At 43.9% G+C, this 22,372-nt stretch overlaps 1 protein-coding gene across 2 annotated transcripts; it reads left to right on the forward strand.

Moving 5' to 3' along the window:
* Positions 1–118: 118 nt before the first annotated feature.
* Positions 119–21,831, forward strand: LOC120098765 (histocompatibility antigen 60b-like). Of its 2 annotated transcripts, XM_039098365.2 has the most exons (5): positions 119–474; positions 13,673–13,921; positions 14,359–14,625; positions 15,258–15,440; positions 16,875–21,831. In XM_039098365.2, the coding sequence occupies exons 1-4, from the start codon at positions 381–383 to the stop codon at positions 15,410–15,412; spliced, it is 765 nt and encodes a 254-aa protein (XP_038954293.1). In that variant the 5' UTR covers positions 119–380; the 3' UTR covers positions 15,413–15,440; positions 16,875–21,831. The 2 variants fall into 2 exon arrangements, 1 of the variants encoding a protein (XP_038954293.1); XR_005497164.2 differs by lacking the exon at positions 13,673–13,921 and having other exon boundaries at positions 127–474.
* Positions 21,832–22,372: the final 541 nt, after the last annotated feature.

Consider the following 22,372-nt stretch of genomic DNA (forward strand, 5'->3'; position numbering starts at 1 on the left):
CTTTTCCTTTTCCTGTTCTCTTCCCGCGCTTTTCTTCTTCTGGTGACTCAGGAGGTCACATGCTAGTTCGCACAAGCCATGCGCAGCTGTGCTCCTTCGTGACCCCACCCTACAAAGCGCTGAGACTTGAGATAAGCACTGGCCCACATCTCAGTCTGCTGGGCACAGGGACCAGCCTGCAGGGCTGCAGCTAGGCTGTGAAAAGATCTGGAGAGAGGGAAACAAGAAACCTGTTTTGAAGGACTAAGGACGAAGGAGGGAGGAGAAGGAATTGTCTTGAACACATAGCCAAGTTTCAAAACTTTCTCTGGTCCGGGCCATCAGCAGGAAGTGATCAAGTCTTTCCCTCCCTTGGGCCACCAGCATCTAGAGGAGGAGCTATGAGGCTGGCTGCTGCTGCTGCTGCCAAAGTCCTTTCCTGCTACTTGTCCCTGCAGTGCCTGCTGTCTGTCTGTCTGTGTTCAGGGATAGAAGGTGAGTTCCGGGGATCCCTTGGAGGGAGAGGGGTGATAGGAGGGCTGCAGCGATGGGGAGGAGGGGGGAACACAGTTTGTCAGTGTTCAAGGCTACCCTGTGAATTTCCAAAGCCTAGAGTGGGGGTTGGGGAGCACAGCTGCCTCTGTCTTGAGCTAGCCAGTGAGTGACTTCCTGGAACAGGAACCTGAGGGGAATCCTGCAACACAGTGTGGGAGGACAGGACCTCCTTAGCCAGAGCCTCTTTCCAGAAGAATCTAGGACCCAAGTTCCTTCCTGTCCTCACCCCACCCCTCCCCCTCTCTACCAAGACTGTCTCTCCCCTCAGGAGTTCTCTGGCCCTTTTGCTTTTGAGCTTCTCAGTGTGGTTTGCTAGATCCCAGCACAGGCAACCAGCAGCTGCTCCCCATATTCTCACCCGACTGTCCCACTCAGACAGGACTGTAGGCCCTGCCTTCACTGGGCGACAGCACAGTTAAATGGTGCTTAGTGGGGCATAAGGACGCTTCTGCCCCTGCCCCTGGACCTGTCTAGACTCCTTCCACTTGGTGAAGAGAATGGTGTCTGTTTAGACAGAAGTCAGTTTTTCTGGAAAAGGCAGGTCAGGAATACTTCCAAATTGGCAAGCATATTATATGTGTCTCTGTATCAGATACTCAGTCGATGACTAGGAGGCCAGATTTTATTTCCTTTTTTTAAAGATTAACATATGTTTTACTTTCATAACACTGATGATGGCCTCCAGTTCCCAAACACTTATTAGACAAGAATACATGTCCATTTGTGCAACTTAATTTATATTATATGTAAAATAGTGTTATCAGTTTTAAAATTTTAGTTAATCTTGTTTATACTCCAGATTTTATCCTGCTCCTGGTCCACCCTCTGACTGTTCTTTGTCCCACATCCTCCCCTGTCTTTGGCACCCAGCCCAGGAAGAGGTCCCCACCTCCCATCCTTCACCCAACAATACCTCCTCACTTCCTGGGGCCTCTTGTCTCTTGTCTGAACCCAGACCCAGAAGTTCTCTGCTGTATATGTGTTGTGAGCCTCATGTCACCCTATGTACACTGCCTGTTTGGTGGCCCAGTATCTGGGAGATCTCGCAGGTCCAGGTTAATAGAGACTGCTGGTCCTCCTACAGGGTTGCCCTTTTCCTTAGCTTCTTCCAGCTTTTCCCTAGTTCGACCACAAGGGGTCAGCAGCTTCCATCTATTGGATGGGTGTAAATATCTGCATCTGACTCTTTCAGCTGCTTGTTGGGAGTTTCAGCAGGCAGTCATGATAGGCGCCTTTTTTTCCAGCCTCAGTAATAGTGTCAGGCCTTGGGGCCTCCCCTTGAGCTGGATCCTAATGTGGGCCTGTCACTGGACCTCCTTTTCCTTGCTCTTCTCCATTTTTTCCCTTCAGTTTTTTTTTTTTTTTTGGAGAGAAAAATTATGAATGTTCTGTGCCTGGCAATTTTTGGATTTAATGTTTTCTGCGCCCAATGTATCCATCTCTTCTGTGGTATTGCCCCTCATGAGAATCTCCCTTCCATTGCTTGAATTCTGTGGGTGAAGCTACCTCTGTTCACATTCCTAAATTTTTCACTCACAGAATTCCTTCAGGTTTTGTTTTCTGTATTGTTATATTTCCATGTTTGAGTCTTGAACAGTTTTATTTGTTTCCTCCAACCATTTGTGTTTTCTTGATTTTCTTTAAGGAATTTGTCTATGTCCACCTTAAGGACCACTGTCATCCTCAAAGGGTTGATTTTCAGGGCTTTGTCTTGTGCTTTCACTGTGAACTGTGCTGGGATGTTCAGCACCTGGTGTGGTGCAGTAGCTGGGCTCTCATGGAGACCGACGGATTGCACTGGCTCTCAGTGATCATGTTGTTGCCCTGGCATCTGGGTGTGGGATAATTAATTATAGGAGGAGGTGCTGAAGTCTGGACTTTTTTTTCCAGTGGGTGTTTTGTTCCTAGGTTTCTCTTTTCTCTCTGGATTTTTGGAGAGTATGATGCTTGTGTATTGTCTGTTTCCCTGGTCTGCTCAGCTGGTGTGTTCACAATGGATGATTACTGGTATTGGAGGTGGGATAGTGGATGGAGCTGAAGAAAAAAGGGTTGGAAGAGAATGTCTTTTTTGATCCCTTGGGGATAGGGTGAGAGAGGAAAGGGAGGTCACAGCTGGTGTCCAACCACAGAGGTTGAAATGAGAGTGTGGGATTGGATGTCAGGAGCAAAGGAGAAAGGTAGGTCCACCTTCACCCTACTTCTTGCCCCAGGAAAAGTGATCTTTATGTTAGCAGGGTCATGGGCACTGATGGAGCTGGGGGTTGTAAATAAACAACTAATAGGGTGAGGTAGTCAGCCGGGATCAACGGTGGGATCAACTGGAGATGAGAGCCGGTGGTTGGGAAACGGAGAGCTGCCAATGATGTTCTAAAGAAAGAGCCAGGGAGGAGACCAGGGTATTGGACATAGGGTACACACAGGGGAGAGAAATCTGCAGGTAAGTTCCATACCTCGCTTTTGGCAGGTGTGGCCTGTCAATGTTGTTTTCACAAAGAGGCTTTGTCCAAAGGTAGGATCTTAGTTAGTCATCAGGAAGAAATTGTAAATATTCAAAATTGATGAACTTCACTTTGGGTAAACAAGCACCGTTTTTGTTTATTGCTTCCATTTTGTCATTGATGTCCTCTAAAGATTTGGGTCCCTTTGGTGAGTTGTGGTTGCTTTCCTACACTCAGAGCAGTTTTGATGACCTTAAATTGAGGTTGAACTGTTAGTATTTCCTGTGCTAGTGACCTCTGCCTTTCAGGCTGTAAATGTCCTCACTGTAAATGTCTCCTGTAAATGTTCTCATTATAGATGTCTCCTATTGATGTACTGACTGGGACTTGATAGGTCCATGTCTTCAGGTTTTACTGCTGTGAACAGACACCCTGACCATGGCAGGTCTCATAAAGGACAACATTTAGGTGGGGCTGGCTTGCATGTTCAGATGTCCAGTTCACTATCATCAAGGTGGGAACTTGGCAGCAACTAGGTAAACTTGATGCAGACAGGGCAGAGAGTTCTACATCTTCATCTGAAGGCTGCTAGTGGATGATTCAATTGCAGTCAGCTAGGAATATAGTATTAAGTCGCACACCTACAGTGACAAACCTACTCCAGCCAGACTACACCTTATAGTGCCCAAACATTTACACATCATCACATTCTACTCCCTGGCCCCCATAGCCTTGTTCAAGCATATGAGTCTAAGGGAGCCACACCTAAACATGGCATAATGCAAAATACATTTAGTCCAACTTCCAGCATCCCCATAGTCTATAGCGGTCTCAACCATGTTAAAAGTCCAAAGTTAAAAGTCTGTTCTGAGATTCATCCAATCACTTAGCTGTAATTCCCAAAGCAAGACAGGAGACCAGCTGGGCAAATTCCAAACTCTGTATCTCCATGTCTGATGTCACAGCAGTCTTAGATATCTGACTCCTTCTTCACCTTTTTTGACTGCAACGATCCTCTTTCTCCTGGGTTTGTTCCACTACTGGTTAGCAGCTTCCCCCAGCAGACAGTCCATGGCTCTGCATCTCAAATTCCTCGGGGTCTCCAAGGCAACTTCAACAGCTTCTTGTTTCAATGTCTGGGATCCACACATGATCCTCTGGGCTCCTCCAAAAGGCTGGCATCACTTCCCCAGCTAGGCCCTCTAGAGCACTCTAAGCTCAGGCTGATGCCCTCACTGCCACTGCTGTTTTTCTTGGTGATAGTTCTATAGTACTGACATCACCAATGCATTGTGGTCTTCCTCTACAAGTAGGCTTCACCAATAGCCTCTCACAGGCTCTCTTTATGGTGCGAAGCTTCAACTACTTTTCATGACCCTGTTATTCCTGTGTTATAAACTGCAGCTGAGGCTCTACCTTCCCCAGTGTCCTTCCATGGCCTCTCCCAGGGCCAAACCTCATATGCTCGGCATGACCCCTTCATGCTTTCAAAACCAGTACCACCTGGATGACTTTTACACATTGCCAAGTCCAGCTGCAGCACGAAGTGCAAGCTTGGCTATGTCTGGAAACAGCTTCTTTGTACTCCCAGAAAGCACTTTCCACAAGAGTTCAACTCAGTGATGCTGGTCTCTCCTTAATCACCACTAATTTCTTAGCTCCAGCTAATCAGCATCAATTGTCCCAGTGGTCTCTGTTTCCTCTTGACTGTAAAGTCAGAGCCACATGGGCAAAGTTGCTGAGTTATGCTGCTTGCAGAGGCTCAAACATGGCCCTCTTATTCTTACTGCATTATCATTAACTTCCTCTTTTTCAAATTCTTCATTGTCTATGCTTCCTTGTCCTGGGTCTGGCTCTGTACATTGACCTGGAACTCAGATCTGCATGCCTGTCTCCTGGGATAAAGGGGTGTACCACTGCTGGGTAGGACCTTGCTCCAAAATCTCATTCCCTTAATGTATCTCCTAGAACACAGTAATTGATTGGCTCTATGTCACATCCTGGTGCCCCATTAATACTCTAATCCTATATTTTATATTTTTTATAATTTTTCTGAGCTTGCTACACTTGTTCAAAATGTTATGCATGAGAATAAACCAGAGAACAAATTCTTTGCTGGGACTGAGACTTCCTTTGTCAATGCAATCATATAAATCTCTTTCCTTAGCCTAACATACACTTTTCAGATAAGGGCAAAAGGCAGCCACATTCTCTGGGCCACACACTGAAATTCTTCTCCTTTGAAACCACTTGAGCCAGGTCTGCACAGTTCAAATTACTCTCAGCAAGAAAGTCTTCCGTATTCCTACTAGGATGGCCCATTAAGCCCCATTTAAAACTTTCCACTGCTTTCCAAATCCTAAGACCCCAAATACCCATCCTTCCAAACAATAGCATGGTCAGTTCTATCCCAGCAGTACCCCACTTCCTGTGTGATCTTCTGTCTTAGTTAGGGTTTTACTGCTCTGTACACACACCATGACCATCGCAAGTCTTATAGCAGGCAACATTTAATTGGGGCTGGCTTATACGTTCAGAGATTCAGTCCATTATCACCAAAGTGAGAGCATGGCAGCATCTAGCCAGTCATAGTACAGGCAGAGCTAGGAATTTTGCATCTTCATCTGAAGGCGGCTAATGGAAGACTCACCTCTAAGCAGAGAGGACTAGGGTATTAAAGTCCACACCCACAGTGACACACCTATTCCAATAAGGCCACACCTCCTGATAGTGCCAATTGCTGGCCCAAGCATATGAAAACCACCACAGCCAAAATCACAAGGTACCACAGACAACCAGAGTCCACCAGGTATCCAGCTCACATGACGTAGCACAATCTTTATTCAAATTGAAGCTCGGACCTTCCAACCCCTCTAATGCAGTGGATGGGTGTCTGAGGTCCATAGTTGTTGAAGCCTTGCCTTTTTTTATCATAATTACAGTAGGGTGCTTTCCATCTAAGCAGTTACATGATTGGTTAACCTTTGAAAATTGTAATGCAGTAAGGCTGATTTGTAATGCTAAGCATATGGCTTATTTCCATTGCTCCTGCTCTCCTGATGCCCAGGAGGGAAGACAGAATGATGTTGGTAATGGGTTCTTGGTTAAATTTCTTCGAGGGTCATGGGTGAGGTGGGTGAGAACATCTTTTCCTGAATAGTAAGTCACCAATTGAACCAGAACCCAAAACTCAGAGGAAGCCTTTTGTGTTTCTGTGTGAATGCATGAAGTTAGGCCAGTAGAGCAGGCCTGCCAGACATCTGGCAGGACTAAGAAGTACCCATTACTTTATCTCAGGGAATAGTCCGGTTACAGTGGTTGTGGGAGTATTCTCCTGGTGTTTCTCGGAATACACATAGCCCTAGCACTGTAACTGATCCAGGTAGGTTGTGTCTGTTGCCATCTGCAGTGGCTTGCTTTTGTGTATTAAGAGACTGAAGCATTGAGAGAAATGCCTTCATATTAAGAGGGTTTAACATTAGGCAGAGCCAATAATCACGAGTGAGGTCATTATGGCTAACATTCAAACCTCATATGTGAGTTCCAATAGGGGAAGGGGACTAGGTCCTTGCTAGTCTGAAGGTTCTGTGTCTGGACCTCAGAGTGTGCAATCCTGTTGGGTATTCAGGTAGACCCTATGGTGATGGTGAGGTCACATTTGTGGTGTGGCTTAGTGTGGGGACAATGCTAGTTTTGGTCCCAATGGTCTAGGAGGAACAATGGTTCTCTGACAAGACACATGGAAAATAGGTCCCCTGGTCCTAAAAGTGAGTTAAAATGGGTCCTTAGCACCCAGGTGTTTTCTTGTCCCTATGCCATAGCTGCTTTCCTGATTGGGTGAATTTTATAAAGATGGGATTACATTATGTTGTTTATGATATTGTGGGATGAACAAGTTTCTTACCAGGCCAAATCCATCCATAAGTGAACTTTGGGATGGTTGTCCTGTCTAGTTACCTGAATAAAATTGTTCTTGACTGGATTTGCCCACCAACTATCCCCCATACTCACGCACTACCATGATCCACAATAGGAATAGGGAGCACCTCCCCATTGAGGTCTCCAATTCTTGATTCCATTTTTATGGCGTGGACAAACATAAAATTAATGTTTCTTTAGGTGGGCACTAGGCCAGGTACCCACTAAAAGTCATGGAGGTCAAAGATGGGGTAGTGATACCAGGTGCCTCTGGGGGCCACCCTATGTACCTGCTGAAGGATGTTTCCCGTGGTGGCATTTTAGATGATTCAAGTCAGGTTATAAGGCTGGTGAGGGTTGTAAGAGGAGGAGCAGTGATTGGTTAAAAGCAAGGCTATTAGAACTCTAAGATTTGCAGTTCGGTTTCAAGGGATTGTCTTTGTGCTTGAAGACCTGCTATCTGCCTGTGATGTCCTCTGGGTCTGAAGAAAGATTTGTGAGGCAATAGTGGATGTGGAGAATTGAGGTGGCAATTCTGTCTGCCTTAAGTGTGGTGGGTATAATCAGCACAAATCTGTAAGGTCCTTTACGGGAGGGTTCAAGACTCAGGTTCTGATGTCTATTGAAGAGCACCCAGTTGCCTGTAATTCATTATGAGCAGTAGGTGGAAGAGCAGCCTGAGAGATGGCTCTCACTTAATGCCAGATTTCCTTCGGGATATAAGCTGGGGCACTGAGCGAGTCAAATATATGTATATAAGTGACTTCAGCTAATACATCTGATTTGAGCTGAGGAATCATGGGGGGCAGGGAGGTTTCTCCCATACATACCTTGCAGTCAGTCCCAAGATATAGGGTGTGTTCCTGACTGTATGGATCATGGATGACGGAGAGCCATCAAGTCCCTGCCAGTCTCCATTGTTAATTTGGAAAGGGTGTCCTTCAGTGTTCTACTCATCCTTTATAACTGTTTTGAACTTTGTGGCCTAAACGTACAAGCTACTTCCTGTGTTACCTAAGCAATGAATGATGCAGTAAATATTAAAACTGATGTATGTATGCAGACATGGATGTGTGCTTGCTGTTCACCACCCACCCAAGTGTTTTGCATTCAAAAATGAATCTCTCTCTCTCTCTCTCTCTCTCTCTCTCTCTCTCTCTCTGTCTCTCCCCCCCCCCATACACACACACACAAACTTATTTTTAATATGTCTTGGCCAGCTAAATGACAGGGCCACTCCCAAACCTCCACATGGCTAACACACTTCCCTCAGATATTCCTAAATTAGCATTTACTAAGTCTATATTTCACCTTTCCTGTCCTGGTTTCATCTGGGCAGCCCTCCCATGGAGCCTTTTTCCCTTGACAACAACATTTCGGCAGTCTCATCTTCCTCCACCTTCACGGTGTGGTCCATCCTACACCCCTCTCCTGGAGGACTTGTCCCTTCTCTCTCTCCTGCATTTCTTGCCGAGAAATCCTAAAAGTCCTGCCTCTGTTACCCTGCTGATCCCTTCACTAATGGCAGCTTTATTTCCCAATGAGAGCCTACTGATGTCAGGCTTCCTTTAGCCTAAATGTGTGACACTGCAAACAGGGTTTGATCAACATAATTAGCCAAGAACACAGGCCACTAAAGGCGAAGCCAGGGCCATTATCAGAGCTCCACATTGAAGGCACACCAGACCTAGGAAGGATATCTTCCAATACATTTTGATCACTGTTTTGCCATTTCTTGTGTGGGAAGAAAGGCCTCAGTCCATTCTGAGAAAGTATCTACAGGTACTAATGTTTGCCTGTATCCATTCCCAGTCCTCATGTAGGGCCTTGTTGAAGATAGTGGGCAAATTCTTAATCACTGGGTAGCCAGGTCCACAAAAGTTGTCCATTGAATCCTTCATCAAGATCATGCATGCTATTTAAAATAAATAGCAGCTTGCTTTTAGGTGCTGGGGGTAGACTGAAGAAAGCATCCTTCTGGGCTTTCTGTGGCATTGGATATTGTTTAACCTGAGGTGGGGTGGACCCTGGTTTAAATTCTATCCTAATAGGGGCTCAGTGTCCTGCTTGTCCCATTTCCCCAGTCCCTGACTGGGAACTGTGACAGCCATGTGGAGACTCCTTCTCAAGTAGGCTTTAGTTTTGTGTGTTTACAGTCATCTACTAAAGATAATGTGAGGCCTGTATTGGTGGTCCATCTTGACCTGTGAAGGTATCCTAATCTGGGTAGAACTTGATTTGGGCCTGGATAATGTATGGCAAGTCACTTCCTAGTTGGGGTAGGGGAATCCAGGCATGACTAGGATAAGGTGGGATACCCATCTCATCCCGAGGTCTACTATACTTTGAATAGTCTGTGTATATTGATTTGATGCCTGTGGCCTCCTGTATCCATGACTCTTTGCTTGTTGGTTTTCCATAACCCGTTGAGGGGACTGAATGTGGGCTTCCTGTATCTACTTGAAACTTGATGGGTTACCCCTCCACTTTAATGGTTACTCAAGATTCAGGGAGGTGGTTCAAGCACTGTCTCTCCTAATTGCTCAAATCTTCTAATTCCACCAATTTGGTTTGACCCACTTCTGGCATTTTTGGGGAAGGGGATTTGTTTGGGGCAATCCTTGATCCAATGCCCTATCTTCTTACACGAGGCATGTTGGTTCTTTGGAGTCGGGGCTTGTCCCTTGTTGATAATCTCTTACCATTGTTTATTGCTAGGTGTAGCAACTGCTGTTGTTTTTCCTCCTCAGTGCCAACTGTGGCTTTCAGCAAGATTTTGGCCGTGTTCTGTGTTTGTTGGGCATTGGAGTAGGCCTGTTTGTCTTTGAGACTCTGAGTTATTGTACAGTTTCTCTAAGACTGCTAACAGTTCCTGTACAGACTTTTCCTTCATCCTATCTTCTTTGTGTACATTATGATTTATGTCTGGTGCTACTTGATTGATGGAAGCCATCATCACTGCTGATGTGTTCTCTGTTGACTCTGTGTTCACTGATGTGTAGATCTGGAATGCTGCCATAATTCTCTCTAGGAAGGCTGCAGGGGACTCCCTATCTTCTTGTCTAACATCACCTATTCAAGCCAATGTAGTGGAATGACCAGCAACTGCTAGGAGACACACCCCATCCTTGGAGTCTGAGGATAGATCTGTAGTTTTCCCTTACCTTCAGCAATGGTGAAGTAAGTCCAGGTTGTGCCTGGCCAAAGGAAAAGATGTGTCAATTATCAATGGATTAGTTTTCACCTGGAACTATTTCCTGAGACTCACTGGTAATTCTTTCCCTCTTTTCTGTGGTGAAGAGAATCTGTCTCAGATGCTGACAATCATCCCATGTAGATTGGTGGGTAAAGATTACCATATCCAGCAGTTCTGTAAGGGCCCTGGCCTCTCTGAAAATTTCAGGTGCTGATCTTCCTAATATACAGATAACTAGTAGAGAAAGGCCTTATTGTAAGGATCAGTTTACTCTGATCATGTGGGGTCCCTGTGGCCCTAAGGGGGAGGGAGGGTCTCAGTGGTGTCTGGTGTCTTGTGACTAGCATGTTCGATAGCAACCTGCCCCTGTGTGCAGCAGTACTGGTTGTAGGGTTGTGGGTCCAGTCACTAGTACTGGTAGAGGGGAGAAGAGGAGAGAAGCAAATCTGCATCCTCACTATCCTGCAAAACAAGGTAGAGTGGTACAGTTGGTTTAGTTTTCTGTCTTTTCTTCCTAAGCACTAGGATGTGTTTCTGTCAGGTGCATGGGTCGGTGGTATATGAGTTCTTGGCAGGTGGTGATGTAGGGGACTTGTTCTGAGTGGCTGGTCCAACTATAGATGACATCCTTGACTTTCTTAACATATGGGGTCCTGGGTTCCTTCATGTGGCCAGTCAACATGGAATGCTGGTAATTCCCAACCTGCAAATAGTGTTTAGTCTGTCCATCGTACCTTCTAACCCTAATTCTAAAGTCCTTAAACCTGTCCAGGAAAAACATTGCAGGGAGGCAGAACATCTGGGTCTGTCCCATCCTTCTAACCTTGAACACAAGAAAATAAATCAGAAACAATGCAAATAGCCAAAGAACACAGAGGTATGAATGCCAATTAGTATACAATAGTAAAAGCAAAGTTAGATGATGATGAAGTGGGTACAACCTGAAATGTCTATCTAAAGAAATTAGGGGATCCAATTTCTTGCTAATGGGTCTAGGAAGTCTCTCAGTGCTGCTGAATCTCAGTAAAGGGGTATCAAGCAATATTCTCTAGTCCCCTGTGGCCGTGCTAACTCACCTGTTTACAGATTTGCTGGAGAGAAAATAGCCAGATAGTCAGAGAAACAATATCCAGAGAATAGTTCCCAACTAGTCTTTGATTTACAGGTCGGAGACCCTGTGTAGGGGGTCATGGAAGTATCAAGCGTGTCCCCAGATGCTATGCCCAGAACACAAGGTTCCCATAGACCACCAGAGTTCACCATGAATTCAACTCACATGCGGAAGCAAAGAGTCTTTATTCAAGCTTGAGCTTGTACCCTCCAATCTCTCCAATATAGTGCATGGGTGTGGGAGTTCCCAAGCTGGGGAAGCCTTGCCTTTTTATCACAGTTACAGCAGTGTAGATGCTTTCCAGTTTTGGGATTTGTTACCATTTGAAAATTGTAGCTTGGAGCATTCCAATGGGCTATTAATGATTTTACCTTGCTATGAGCAATTGTGAGTAACTTAAGTAATCAATTTCAAAACCTCTAGAACACTAGGTTTTCCTCTTAGGAGCCGATTGTCTGTTACCAAGGGTAAAGTGTCTGTTCTTAGGAAAGTCACTGCTGTTGAAATGTTAGGCTGGGCCCTTCAGATCTCTGTTCTTTCCTTCTCCACCCTCATTTGCAGCACTGGGTTCTCTCTTCTTGGTGGAACCTGGTGTCATCTTTAAGCACAAATCCCTTTTCAAGGCTCGAGAGAGTTTCCCCCAATCACTGTCCTCGACTTCCATCTTCCTCCAAGGAGAAGTTATCTGAAGCTGCCAGTGTTGCTTTAGTTGGACCGTCTTCATGGTCCATTGCCTCTTCTTCAGCCACACGCAGTCCATCTATGGACCCAGCTCCTAAACGCAGTCTTTCTTAGAGAAAACTTGTGCTTCTTCTTATCTTATCTACTTTAATGTGGGGGCCTTATTCGCTTTTTGTTCACAAACAAAGTGAGAGTTCTGGGGCTGCAGAGGGTTCATTTTCACGTCCATCAATCTTTTTAATGAAGTGACAAAGAACCTCAGGCAATCAAAAGGGATGAACTCAAAAGTTCAGGTGTAGGAGTTGAAAGAAAATGTGAAGATGAGAATTAAACACAGAAGGGGAAGCAGTGGGGAGAAGCAGAGTGAAAGGTGGTTGAGCCTGTGTATATCCAGCAGGCAAGGCAGGGCTTAGAGAGAGTATGTTCTGATACCTCCTTTTATATTTTATGATGAATAAGTATACTGCATTATGGATAAACGCTCCTTTAAGAAGTCCCTTTAGTAGACTGGTTCTCAGTTTCATGTGGTAGATTTGGCTCAGTGTTAAACCATGCATGGGAACATGTGTACAGATGCCTCTTGCTACTGCTTGCCACTCTTCACTCTGCTTAGTACAAATGCTTCACATTGTACTGTATGTCTTCTCTTGCTGCTGAAAGACCACAGACCATAAGTGTTCTGAGATATGAGAACTGGCTTGTGTGCTGATGTCCTTGTGCAGGTTATAGCCTGTCTTAGAATTTTATTGATATGATAATATGACCACAGCAACTCTTATAAAGGGAAGCATTCATGTTGGTCTGGCTAATGGTTCAGAGGTTTGGGTGAATGTCATCATGGCTGGAAGCATGGAAATGCACAGCAGACAGGGTTCTAAAAATGTAGCTGAGATTTCTATATCCTGACTGGCAGGCAGCACGAAAAGAATGAAACACACTTTCTCCAACAAGGCCACCTCCTAATAGTGCTGCTCTCTATGAGCCTATGGCGGCCATCTTCTTTTAAACCACTAAATTCCATGTCCTGGCGTTCAAAGGTGTTTTTAGCCATGTCATAATGTGGAAATAGATTCAGTCCAACTTTAACAGTCCCCAAAGTCTCCAACACTCTCAAACTTATCGAAAAGTGAAAAGTTAAAAGTCTCCTCTGAGATTCATGCAATCTCTTTACTGTAGTCCTATGTAAACTAGAAATAGAAAAACAAATCACATACTTCCAGTAAACAGTGGAAGATATACAATTCTACTACATTTTCTCTCAATAGCCAAATGCATATCTCTTAAAGTTGTGATTTAACTAGAGAGGATCCTATTTATCCAGTGCCCAGATTAGGATCACCAGGATTGGCACTAGGTAATATGACCATAGCCAGCAGCTTCCCTTATGTGTCAAATTGCAGTTTTCTCCAGAAAACTTCTCTGGCACACTTAGGACTCAAGGCAAATTTGCCATGCGTCCTTGGGATATCTTCCCTTCTATAAAGGGTGTTCTCTCATCAGCAAGAGTAGAAGTGCCAGTTGCATAGATGGTATTTTCTACCTACATACTTAGAAAAAGACACTTGAGAAAAAGTCACTTCAAGTGTTTGCCAGGTAGGTCCTCCTGGTAACATTGTGTGCATCTGAGGGCTCCTGGTAACCTAGGAGGGTTTTACCAGACTAAAGCAGTGAAGGTAGCCCAAGGCTAAGGATCTAGTTGTCCCCACCAGTATATCCATAGAGTGCTGAGTTCACAGAACATGACTCCTATGTACTCTTCCCTGTTTGTAACTCACCTACACATTTTTCTCACAGATACATGCTATATCCGTTTCAACTTCACTGTCAAGGATCTTTCTTTACACTGCTATGAAGGACAGTGTTCAGTGAACGGAAAACCTTTCCTTCAGTATAAAGACAACAAGGCCAAGCCTTTGGGTAATCTGGGAATGGAGGTCAATGCCACCAAAGCTTGGGAAGATTTGACCGAAACCATAAAAGGCCTTTTAGAAGAGCTGAATAAAAATCTACATAACATGAAATCATGGCCAGTCAAGACCAAGGGTAAGACCAGGACATGAAGCAAAGACAGAGGCTATCAACAAGAAACAGGAAGAACATGCTGGGTGGTGGTGGAATGCCCTGTTAATCCCAGAACCCAGGAGGCAGAGCCAGGCAGATCTCTGAAATCCAGGTCAGGCTAGTCTACAGAGAAGGTTCCAGGACAGACGGGGATACACTGAGAAACCATGACTTGAAAAGAAAAGAAAAAGAAAAAGAAAGAAACAAGAGAAGCAAGCAGGTGCAGAGAGAAGGTTATACATGTATTTATATAAAAAAAAACCTGAATATTGATTGAACCTGGAAGTACAGGGCTCCTGAGCTGTAAGAAATGGCAACCCATGGAGGAAAGAAAAGAATGTGTAGGGGAAGACTTGTCAAGTCAGAGGGTGATGACTCTGTAACGTTTGGGAAATGATGGTGTTGTGTGCCATTTTCAGGTAATCATATCCTAGAAGGCACCCTGGTACTCCAATATGAACAAGGAAGACTCAGTGATAGCTTCTGGACCTTCACCATTGATAGACAACATTCCTTCCACTTTTATCCAACAAACAAGTTATGGGACCCACCTCAACATAAAGCCAACAGTATCATAAGGGAATTTGAGAATAGCATTGATCTTGAAGACCATCTCTCTATGTTCTCCATGGGAGATTTCAATAACTGTCACAATATGTTCTTAAAACTCTGGAAGGACGTGCCAAGTAAGTTATTAAGCAGATTATCATGAGGAAATATCCACAGCGTGGGAAAGGCATGGAGTTCTGCGGAAAAGTCTGATGACTTTCTGTGTGGATGCCAGTATGTGTACATAATGGGAAAATTTGGTAGACTTAGGCAATGTTTTTCTGGTGGTCTCCTTCTCTGGAGATCCCTGGTGATCACAAGGGTTCCTCTTTCCCATCTCATTTCTCACCGTTTCTCATTCCCTATTAACCAATGCCATGACATTAAATGGACTCTCCTGGACCAACAGTCTGTATGCATCACTCTAAACATTCAGGCTTTTCCCATCGTCTGTTATAGCTGCCCTTTGCATCAGTCCAAGCATCACGTTTGAAGGTGTCACTGTTTTCGTCTGGCACAATTAAGCACCACCAGTTGTGTCAACCACAGTAAATATGTCACATTGCTTGATGGTTCAGTAGACATTCTCTTTCTTTGATAGTAAAACAAACTCTAAGGACCTCTTACACACACGTCCTAGTCATCTTTCTATCCAGGGTATGGAAAATAGTTGTCGCACAGGAGTTCCTTGGACCTCCTAGAGAGGGAAGTTGCAGATGGAGGTGTGGTTTTAATCTTCATGCATATGTTTTCTGATTTCTTTTAACAGGATCAACAATAACAGCCCAGGATATAGCCCAGCTTACATCTGCCAACACCACTTCAACTACAGTGAATGGTACCTCTTCTGTACCTGACAGTCAGCATTTAAAGGCAAACTGGAGTCTGTTTCTATTATTGATATTAATTCGTTTTATCATCTAGTTGGCCAAGAGATGGTACAAAAATACGGGTAAGGAACATACTAGGTCCTCACTCTTTTTCTTGGTCATATTTGTCGGGTAACAACATAGAAAAGGTGTCCCAGTGGTTTCGTCAATGTCACTCTCCATCACAGTGGATCTCTGTCTACTAGAATGAAATCTCAGCTTAGTCTTCAGACCCTACTCCACAGTAGTGTTGGAGATGAAAATTGTTGGGTACAGGAGGCTCTCAGGGTCAGCATAACTCTGCAGTCAGAAGAGAATGAAACATGAAAGTCCTCCTGAGTGGACAGAGAACCCGAGAACCAAAGATCCATATAAGATCAAGAAAAACTGAAATGAGGTGTTCCCTCCTCAAAATCAAAAGAGGTTCCCCTAAGACTGTGATTAAAGTCTGTTTTTCTTCTGAGCATGATGTGCTCCAACACAATAATTCTTATACCTAGGGCCAAGTCTGTACATTAGTAGCACCCAGCTAATTAAGGGATAACAAAGTGATCAGAATGAGCAGACTATTCAAGGAGTTGGTATTGGGGGACCAACCTGTAATTCCACCACTCAAGAGGCCAAGGTATAAGGATCACCAAGTTCAAGATAAGCCTAGGCTGCATAGTCAATCCTTGTCAAAAGAACAAAGAAAAGAAAATCCATTCATTTATCTTGCTCACTCTACTGAGCCACAATTCCTTGCATGTGGAATTAAGATTTCAAGGTCCCTGTCCTCTGAAGTTGAAGTCACCTGTGTCCATGCAGGTAACATGAACCAAGTGCTCACTGCTGTCATTGTTAGATTTGCCAAATATTGTCTAGAGTCAAAATAGAGGCCTGTGATGAAAAAGCAAATGGTCTAACTATTTTAATATGAACTCAAAATGTTTACTATATGCACAGGCTGGTAAAACATTTACATCTAATATCAGGTCCCTCAGATACTTCAGCCAATATAATTATTTTGAATAACTTTTATTCCACAAAAAACTTAAATCCACCTGTATATTTGGTTCGACCTACAATTCCAGTAGCTGGAAGGCTGAGGCAGGAGGGTTGCTGGAAGAATTCAAGCCTGTTGTGGACTATATACTAAGCTGAAGGCCAGCCTAGGCAATAAAGTGAAGCCTTGGCCCACCCCCAAAAGATGAAAGCTAAAAGCCCAGAAAAGACAGAAACACTGGTATAATTTTCTAGCCTTTCATGTAGGCTGATTTATTCATGTTTACTAAATTATTTTAATATTTTTATTCACAATCATTGTTTCAGTACACTTACAACTCCAGCAGCAACTGCGGTCTTAGCATATCAGAGGTTAGAATGGCAGAAAGGTCTAGAAGGAAAGAGGAAAGAGAAAAGGATTGGTCCACTGACTCTGGTCTGTGGTGTGGGCGAGTGTCTGAGAGAGGAAGGAGAGTGGGTGCTGCAGCTGATGCCCAGGAGCTCACTGTAATCCACACCTGCTTTTGTCATAGGTGCTCCCTGCTGCTCCTCTTCCTCTGCAGTCTGATCTGCATCACCAGCTGTCGGGTGACACTTGAACATTGCCAGTGACTTCTTCAGCAAAGGAAGCAAACATATTTCTGATGGCATCTCTGAAATCTGACCTGTTGACTTCGGACCAAACTGGTGGGATCCCAGGAGACTGATGGCTGTCAGAGCCTCATGCATGAGGGCATCAGGGTGCACTAGGCTGTTGCCATTGGGGCCTTCCTCTTGCTCTAATCCTTTTCCTTTCTCACTCTTGCCTTATCATTGTGGAGATAAAGCTGGGTCTGCCTCTAAATTACACATCACTTTCCAAAACAGGGCTTGCCCTAAGTGACTCCATTTTACAAGCTGCAGGTGGCTGTCTCCTAAGTGCCATGCAGACAATGGAGGGCATGAAACTTCACTTTATACAGAGACACATTTCAGCCCAGGGCCATCGATGACTCAGAGAGTGAAATTACCATAATCTCAAAAGTAAGAATAAGTCACCTGTACACTTATCAAAATGAGTTGGAAGCAGTGAGAATCACATGTACATATCAAATTATATCAGAGAACCAACTCAAGGATTTATCTCACCCTCACCTAGACCCTAGAAGAAGCCACCTAACTCGCAATAGTTATGTCACCACAAACTTGCCCCCTGGCTGTCTGTGTGTCAGGGAACCTGCAGGCAGAGAACTCCTGGCCATCTTAAGCCCTCATCTCCGTCCACACTGCTAATGTCTCCTCCTTGAATCACTGTCTGACAGCTCATCTGCTGCTCATGCTAATGTGGGTCTGCATCTCACCTGCTGGATCCTCAGTCCTGCACCTCACCTGTGCAGTTCACTCAGTGCTGAGGCTTGGTGCAGCCCTGCAGCCCTGCAGCTCTCCATGAGCTTCCTTCGCAGCTCCTCTAACCTCCTGCATTCAATCTGTCTGTGTGTCTGTAATCCCTCTGTCTCTGGCTCCAGTCTGAGCTCTTTAAACTCCAATGGCAACTCGTTCACTCTTCTGCAGCCATTCTGTGATCTAAGGCCATGAGATAACTCTGTTGTGTTCAATGTGTGATCTGAGAGTTTGTATTAGTAATTACGACTGGAGACAGAGAGCCCAGGATGGCCAGGAGCCAGTTGTCAAAGGTAATCAGGACTACTTGTTAATTACAGGCTGTGAATTGGATGGAGGTTGTAAGTTAAGGCATATAGATTTTCCTGGCATAGCTCACTGATTTGGGATTTCATACTTCATAGTAAAATAACCCAGTGAGTAAATAGTCCATTAGCAAAGAAATTAGAAATACATTGTTTTTCAAATGAATGCAGTACCTGATTATAGAAAATTCAGCTTCCCTACCAAACCCTGGTCAACAGAGACTAAACTTGCTCCATTGACCCAATGCCTGCCTCACAGCCCAGTGAAACTTCACACTCTTCAGTGTGACATCTGAATCACCATATTTGTTAGGAAGGGGAGAGGCTTACATCTGTCTCCCAAGAGGAGTGCGTTAGCAAAATAAATAACGAAGCAGAAATAGAAGTGAGCAAACCTCAGCTCACGCATCTATGATTATTAATGTATACGACGAATATAGAAGTATACCATACTACGAATTCATACTGTTCGAAAGAAAACTAAGAGAAATATGAGTGTTGGTGAGAAAGATGAGTAACAGACTACGTAATAGACAAATCCTCAGACGGTGCTGCCTCTGATGCAGCATCATCGATCTACAGAGCCCGAATAAACATGTGACAGTAACAGTCCTAGACCAATTGTCACTATCTTGACAGTAGCATATGGGACCATAGCAAAGGCATAGATATGTTACATTCAGCAACTGAAAATTATACATACGTTTCAGTGAGGAATGAGGGACAAAGAGACAACTCAGTCATACAGCGCTCATGCTTTTTGAGAATCTGAGTTCCCTCCCCAGAATACGTGAACACTGTCGTGATACATGCTTGCAATCTCAGCATAGAGGACAGAGGGAAAGAGAGAGAGAAAGTGGGACAGAGGGGGTAGGGGGTCGATTATTGCATCTCTGGGGCTTCGTCATCAGAAGGAATAGTTAAATGGGTGAGTTTGGTGAGTTCCAGTACACACTGCCTCAAGACACCGTGGGCATGGCGTCCTGAGTAGTGACAGCAAAAGGTAATGTGTAGTACCCACATGTACTAGTATATGAACAAACATACACACAGGAAAAGATACACACTATGGACCAAAACACAGCTGATGACTTCCTGAGATGCATTACTTGGGAGATGGAATGGGGCTTTTTAAAACTAGTCACGAGATGTTACCTGTTCTTGGTTTCTGGGCCATTTCATATTTGTATTATAATAGATAAAAGGGGCCCTGCTTGTGTCTTCTTAGATGACAAGGGTCGTGACACCATTGTTCAACCACTGTCCCAAGGTGCCGGAGGTGGTAGGATTCACCCTCTAATCATAGGAGGTATCATGAGAAACTTAGACTCCAAGCACTAGACCCTGATTATTAAAAGAGGATATTTTGATTTTATTTTTGACAGAGGAACTCTTTGAATCTGCATTGCTGCCCTGAAAGATGAGCAGATTATATTGTGGACAAATGATGCAGACCACTTTCTCTTGGAAGGGCTTTATTGCTGAGGATAGGACATTAAGAGCCCTGTGTGGGAATGCTGAGCTCTTATCGGCTCCTAAGACTATACAACTTATGACATCAACCAACAATTTGGAGAGGGAAAGGACTGTTGTTGCCTGAGTTGAAGGTCAGACTGTAACATCACTCAGAGCTCAAGTGGTCCTCGGTGCTTACTGTAGGTGTTGGTGTAGATGGCAGTGATGGCTCATCCTGCCACAGCACTAACTCCATCACAGTGACTTCTAATCTAGACCATAGACATCATACTGGAGGGTTCAGTGAGACCAGCCAAAGTCACCAAAGAGTTAAAACCAGAAATAGGCTGTGAGCAGGAATAAGTAATTGTAGCCCACAGTGTTTAAAGGGGGAACTACCCTTTTGTGGTTTCAGCATAGGCAGGAGGTATGACCATTGTGACTGAGGAGGAGAAATCCTAGAAATGCAGAAATAAGGGGTTCATAACTTGACATAAAGACCTCAGATTATTGTTGGAAAATAGAGTCAGGGGGTGTTTTATGTATGTTGTACCAAACTTTCACTGAAATAATGAACACGAGTCTCCACGATGCTCCCAGGAACTAGCTGGTTGAGCCTTTGCAGGTTGAGTCCTATTAACTCTTCAGATGAACCCTCAGTGACAGGCCTTGTAACAACTACAGTTGGAGAGACGAGCAGGACCTGTTAGGACTGTTTCAGACATCACCCATGGCTTCCTTTGTGACCTGTGGAACAAATTTAAGATAAACTTAATGCACTGGTTTAATGACTGGAGATTATCCTAAAATCGTGGAGTCAGAGTTTGAGCTGTGCTTATCCTATTGTTCCGTGGCAGTCTTGAGTAGCTGTCCAGTCATATACAAAAACACAAGAGTCTCTTCCCTTAGGGAGAGCTGAGTGTGGAGAAAAATCTTCTGTACAGACATCATGGGTGTTGACAGACATAGAGATGGGAATAATTTACAATTAAATGACGACTAGTTGCTGCAAAAGGGTTGATACAGAGTTTGGAATAATTCAAGATCATAGATGAGAATTAATTAGAACGTGAGGGAGTTGGAACTTCAGTTCTCCCAGTTGAACCAGGTACTCTTGAGAATCCTGGTTGTAGCTGGTAGATTTATAATTTTATATTATTCCTGTCTGTACTCTGCTGGGATTTTAAGACCATGTAGATGCCAACAGCTTTCTTTTGTTGCTGGCAGTTTCTCTTTGAAGGTTATTTTCAGGGGTGTTGGAGACATTTAGGGGCCCTTTCTCTTTAGTTTCTTATATTCATCATTTTCTGGACAAGGATATTTCTAAGTGAATCTGGGACTCTGGGGTCTCCATATCCTCTCTGAAGCTGTCATATTGTTTTAGAGCTACCCCACTGTCCTCGATGCTAGGACATGGCCAACCTGGAGGTGAAGGTGAAAAATCTTTGCCCTCAGCCCAGCCCTTTCATTCTCATTGCTTTAGCCCTCTAGTGGTAGCCATTGCAATCTCAGAAAGACAGTTACACCAGACTTGCAGAACAAATAGTGGTTTTAATCTGTTTCATAGCTTCATGTGTGACCAGTTCACAGCCAAGGATACATATGAATATCACCAAATTAAATTCAGGGATTTCCTTAAAACATCAGGAGGGAGTTTTGCAAATATATTTTAGGAACTTGATTGTGTGGTCCTCAAGCATGAATTAGAAGATCACTTTGTATCATAACATCAAAAGGTTAGATACTTCAGATGAATACATATCGTAAAAACACATATTAAATCAATCTTAACTCTGAGAAGACTCCATTGTTAGGAAGTTAAAGTTGTGACCCACTCAGTTATCTTAGTAAACCAAACATGTAATGAAAAAGCTGTTTTAGAAACCCATACCACTTTACATTGAGTGTCCTAAGCCTTGTGACATACAAAAACGTCTGCATTTTCAACATCTCTTACCCATCGTGTAGAGTGAAAAGAACTTTTTGTATGAATCCCTCTTCCCATGAGCTTATTCTCGCCATCAGAAATGCATTTCTTTGCTTGCATCTGTTTATGGGCTGCTTCCTTCCTTTGTTAAATCCAGATGTACTTCAGGTGTCTTGTTTTCCTGGAAGGTATAAAACCATGAAACAGCAAACATCATGTTTTGTCTTTTACAAAATGGAATTAGATCCACATTATTATCAAGTGTTACACTGTTACTTGTTAATGTGCTTTTTACTATCTGGCTTTAATAACCATGTGACATTCTTTGTTAAATGCTGATATCTCCTTTTGCTTAACAAATTTAAAATAATTCAGGATGTTAGATTTGCTTGTATTTCATGAATTAAAGGAAATTTGAACTAAGTTTGCATATTGCATTTTCTTGTTTGCTTATCCATCAATTTATGTTAAGCCTTTGAGGGAAGGATGCTGTCACGTAAAGATAACCACTTAGCATATATCTGAAGGTGTAGAACAGATACATTGAATGGAAGATGCAGGCAGCACCTGGATCAGGCCACAGAATGAAACAAGAAGCATTGCTTATGGGAACAGGAGTTCCCAGAAAGATGCTCACCCACGAAATGTAACTGACTGGGTAGATCCTCAAGATGTGAGATGCTGGAATGCCACAGGTCCTAAGACATATTGTCTTGGTCCATGTTTAGCTTGCTTAGGATCCACTTACTGCCTGTCTCAGAATGTGAGCTAGCGTTCTTGTGACTATTAGACATGTCCTTCCAGACATATTCACGATGAGCATAAACCCTGCTTTCTTTAATGGAGACAGACAGAGCACAATGATGACAGTGACTCCACCTGGACTGTGGTAACACTAACCACTGGGGAAATTGCCCAGGCCTCACACACTGCCAGGACTCTGCTCCACTTGAAAACACTTTTG

This window comes from Rattus norvegicus, chromosome 1 (assembly GCF_036323735.1).
Source record: "Rattus norvegicus strain BN/NHsdMcwi chromosome 1, GRCr8, whole genome shotgun sequence".
NCBI classification, from domain to species: Eukaryota; Metazoa; Chordata; class Mammalia; order Rodentia; family Muridae; genus Rattus; species Rattus norvegicus.

What these genes read in the sequence shown, in the direction of transcription:
- LOC120098765 (XM_039098365.2), top strand. Translation starts at nt 381, where the DNA reads ATGAGGCTGGCTGCTGCTGCTGCTGCCAAAGTCCTTTCCTGCTACTTG. An exon ending in TCTGTGTTCAGGGATAGAAG is followed by an intron (nt 475 to 13,672) that starts GTGAGTTCCGGG and finishes TTTTTCTCACAG; the next exon opens with ATACATGCTATATCCGTTTC. An exon ending in ATGGCCAGTCAAGACCAAGG is followed by an intron (nt 13,922 to 14,358) that starts GTAAGACCAGGA and finishes TGCCATTTTCAG; the next exon opens with GTAATCATATCCTAGAAGGC.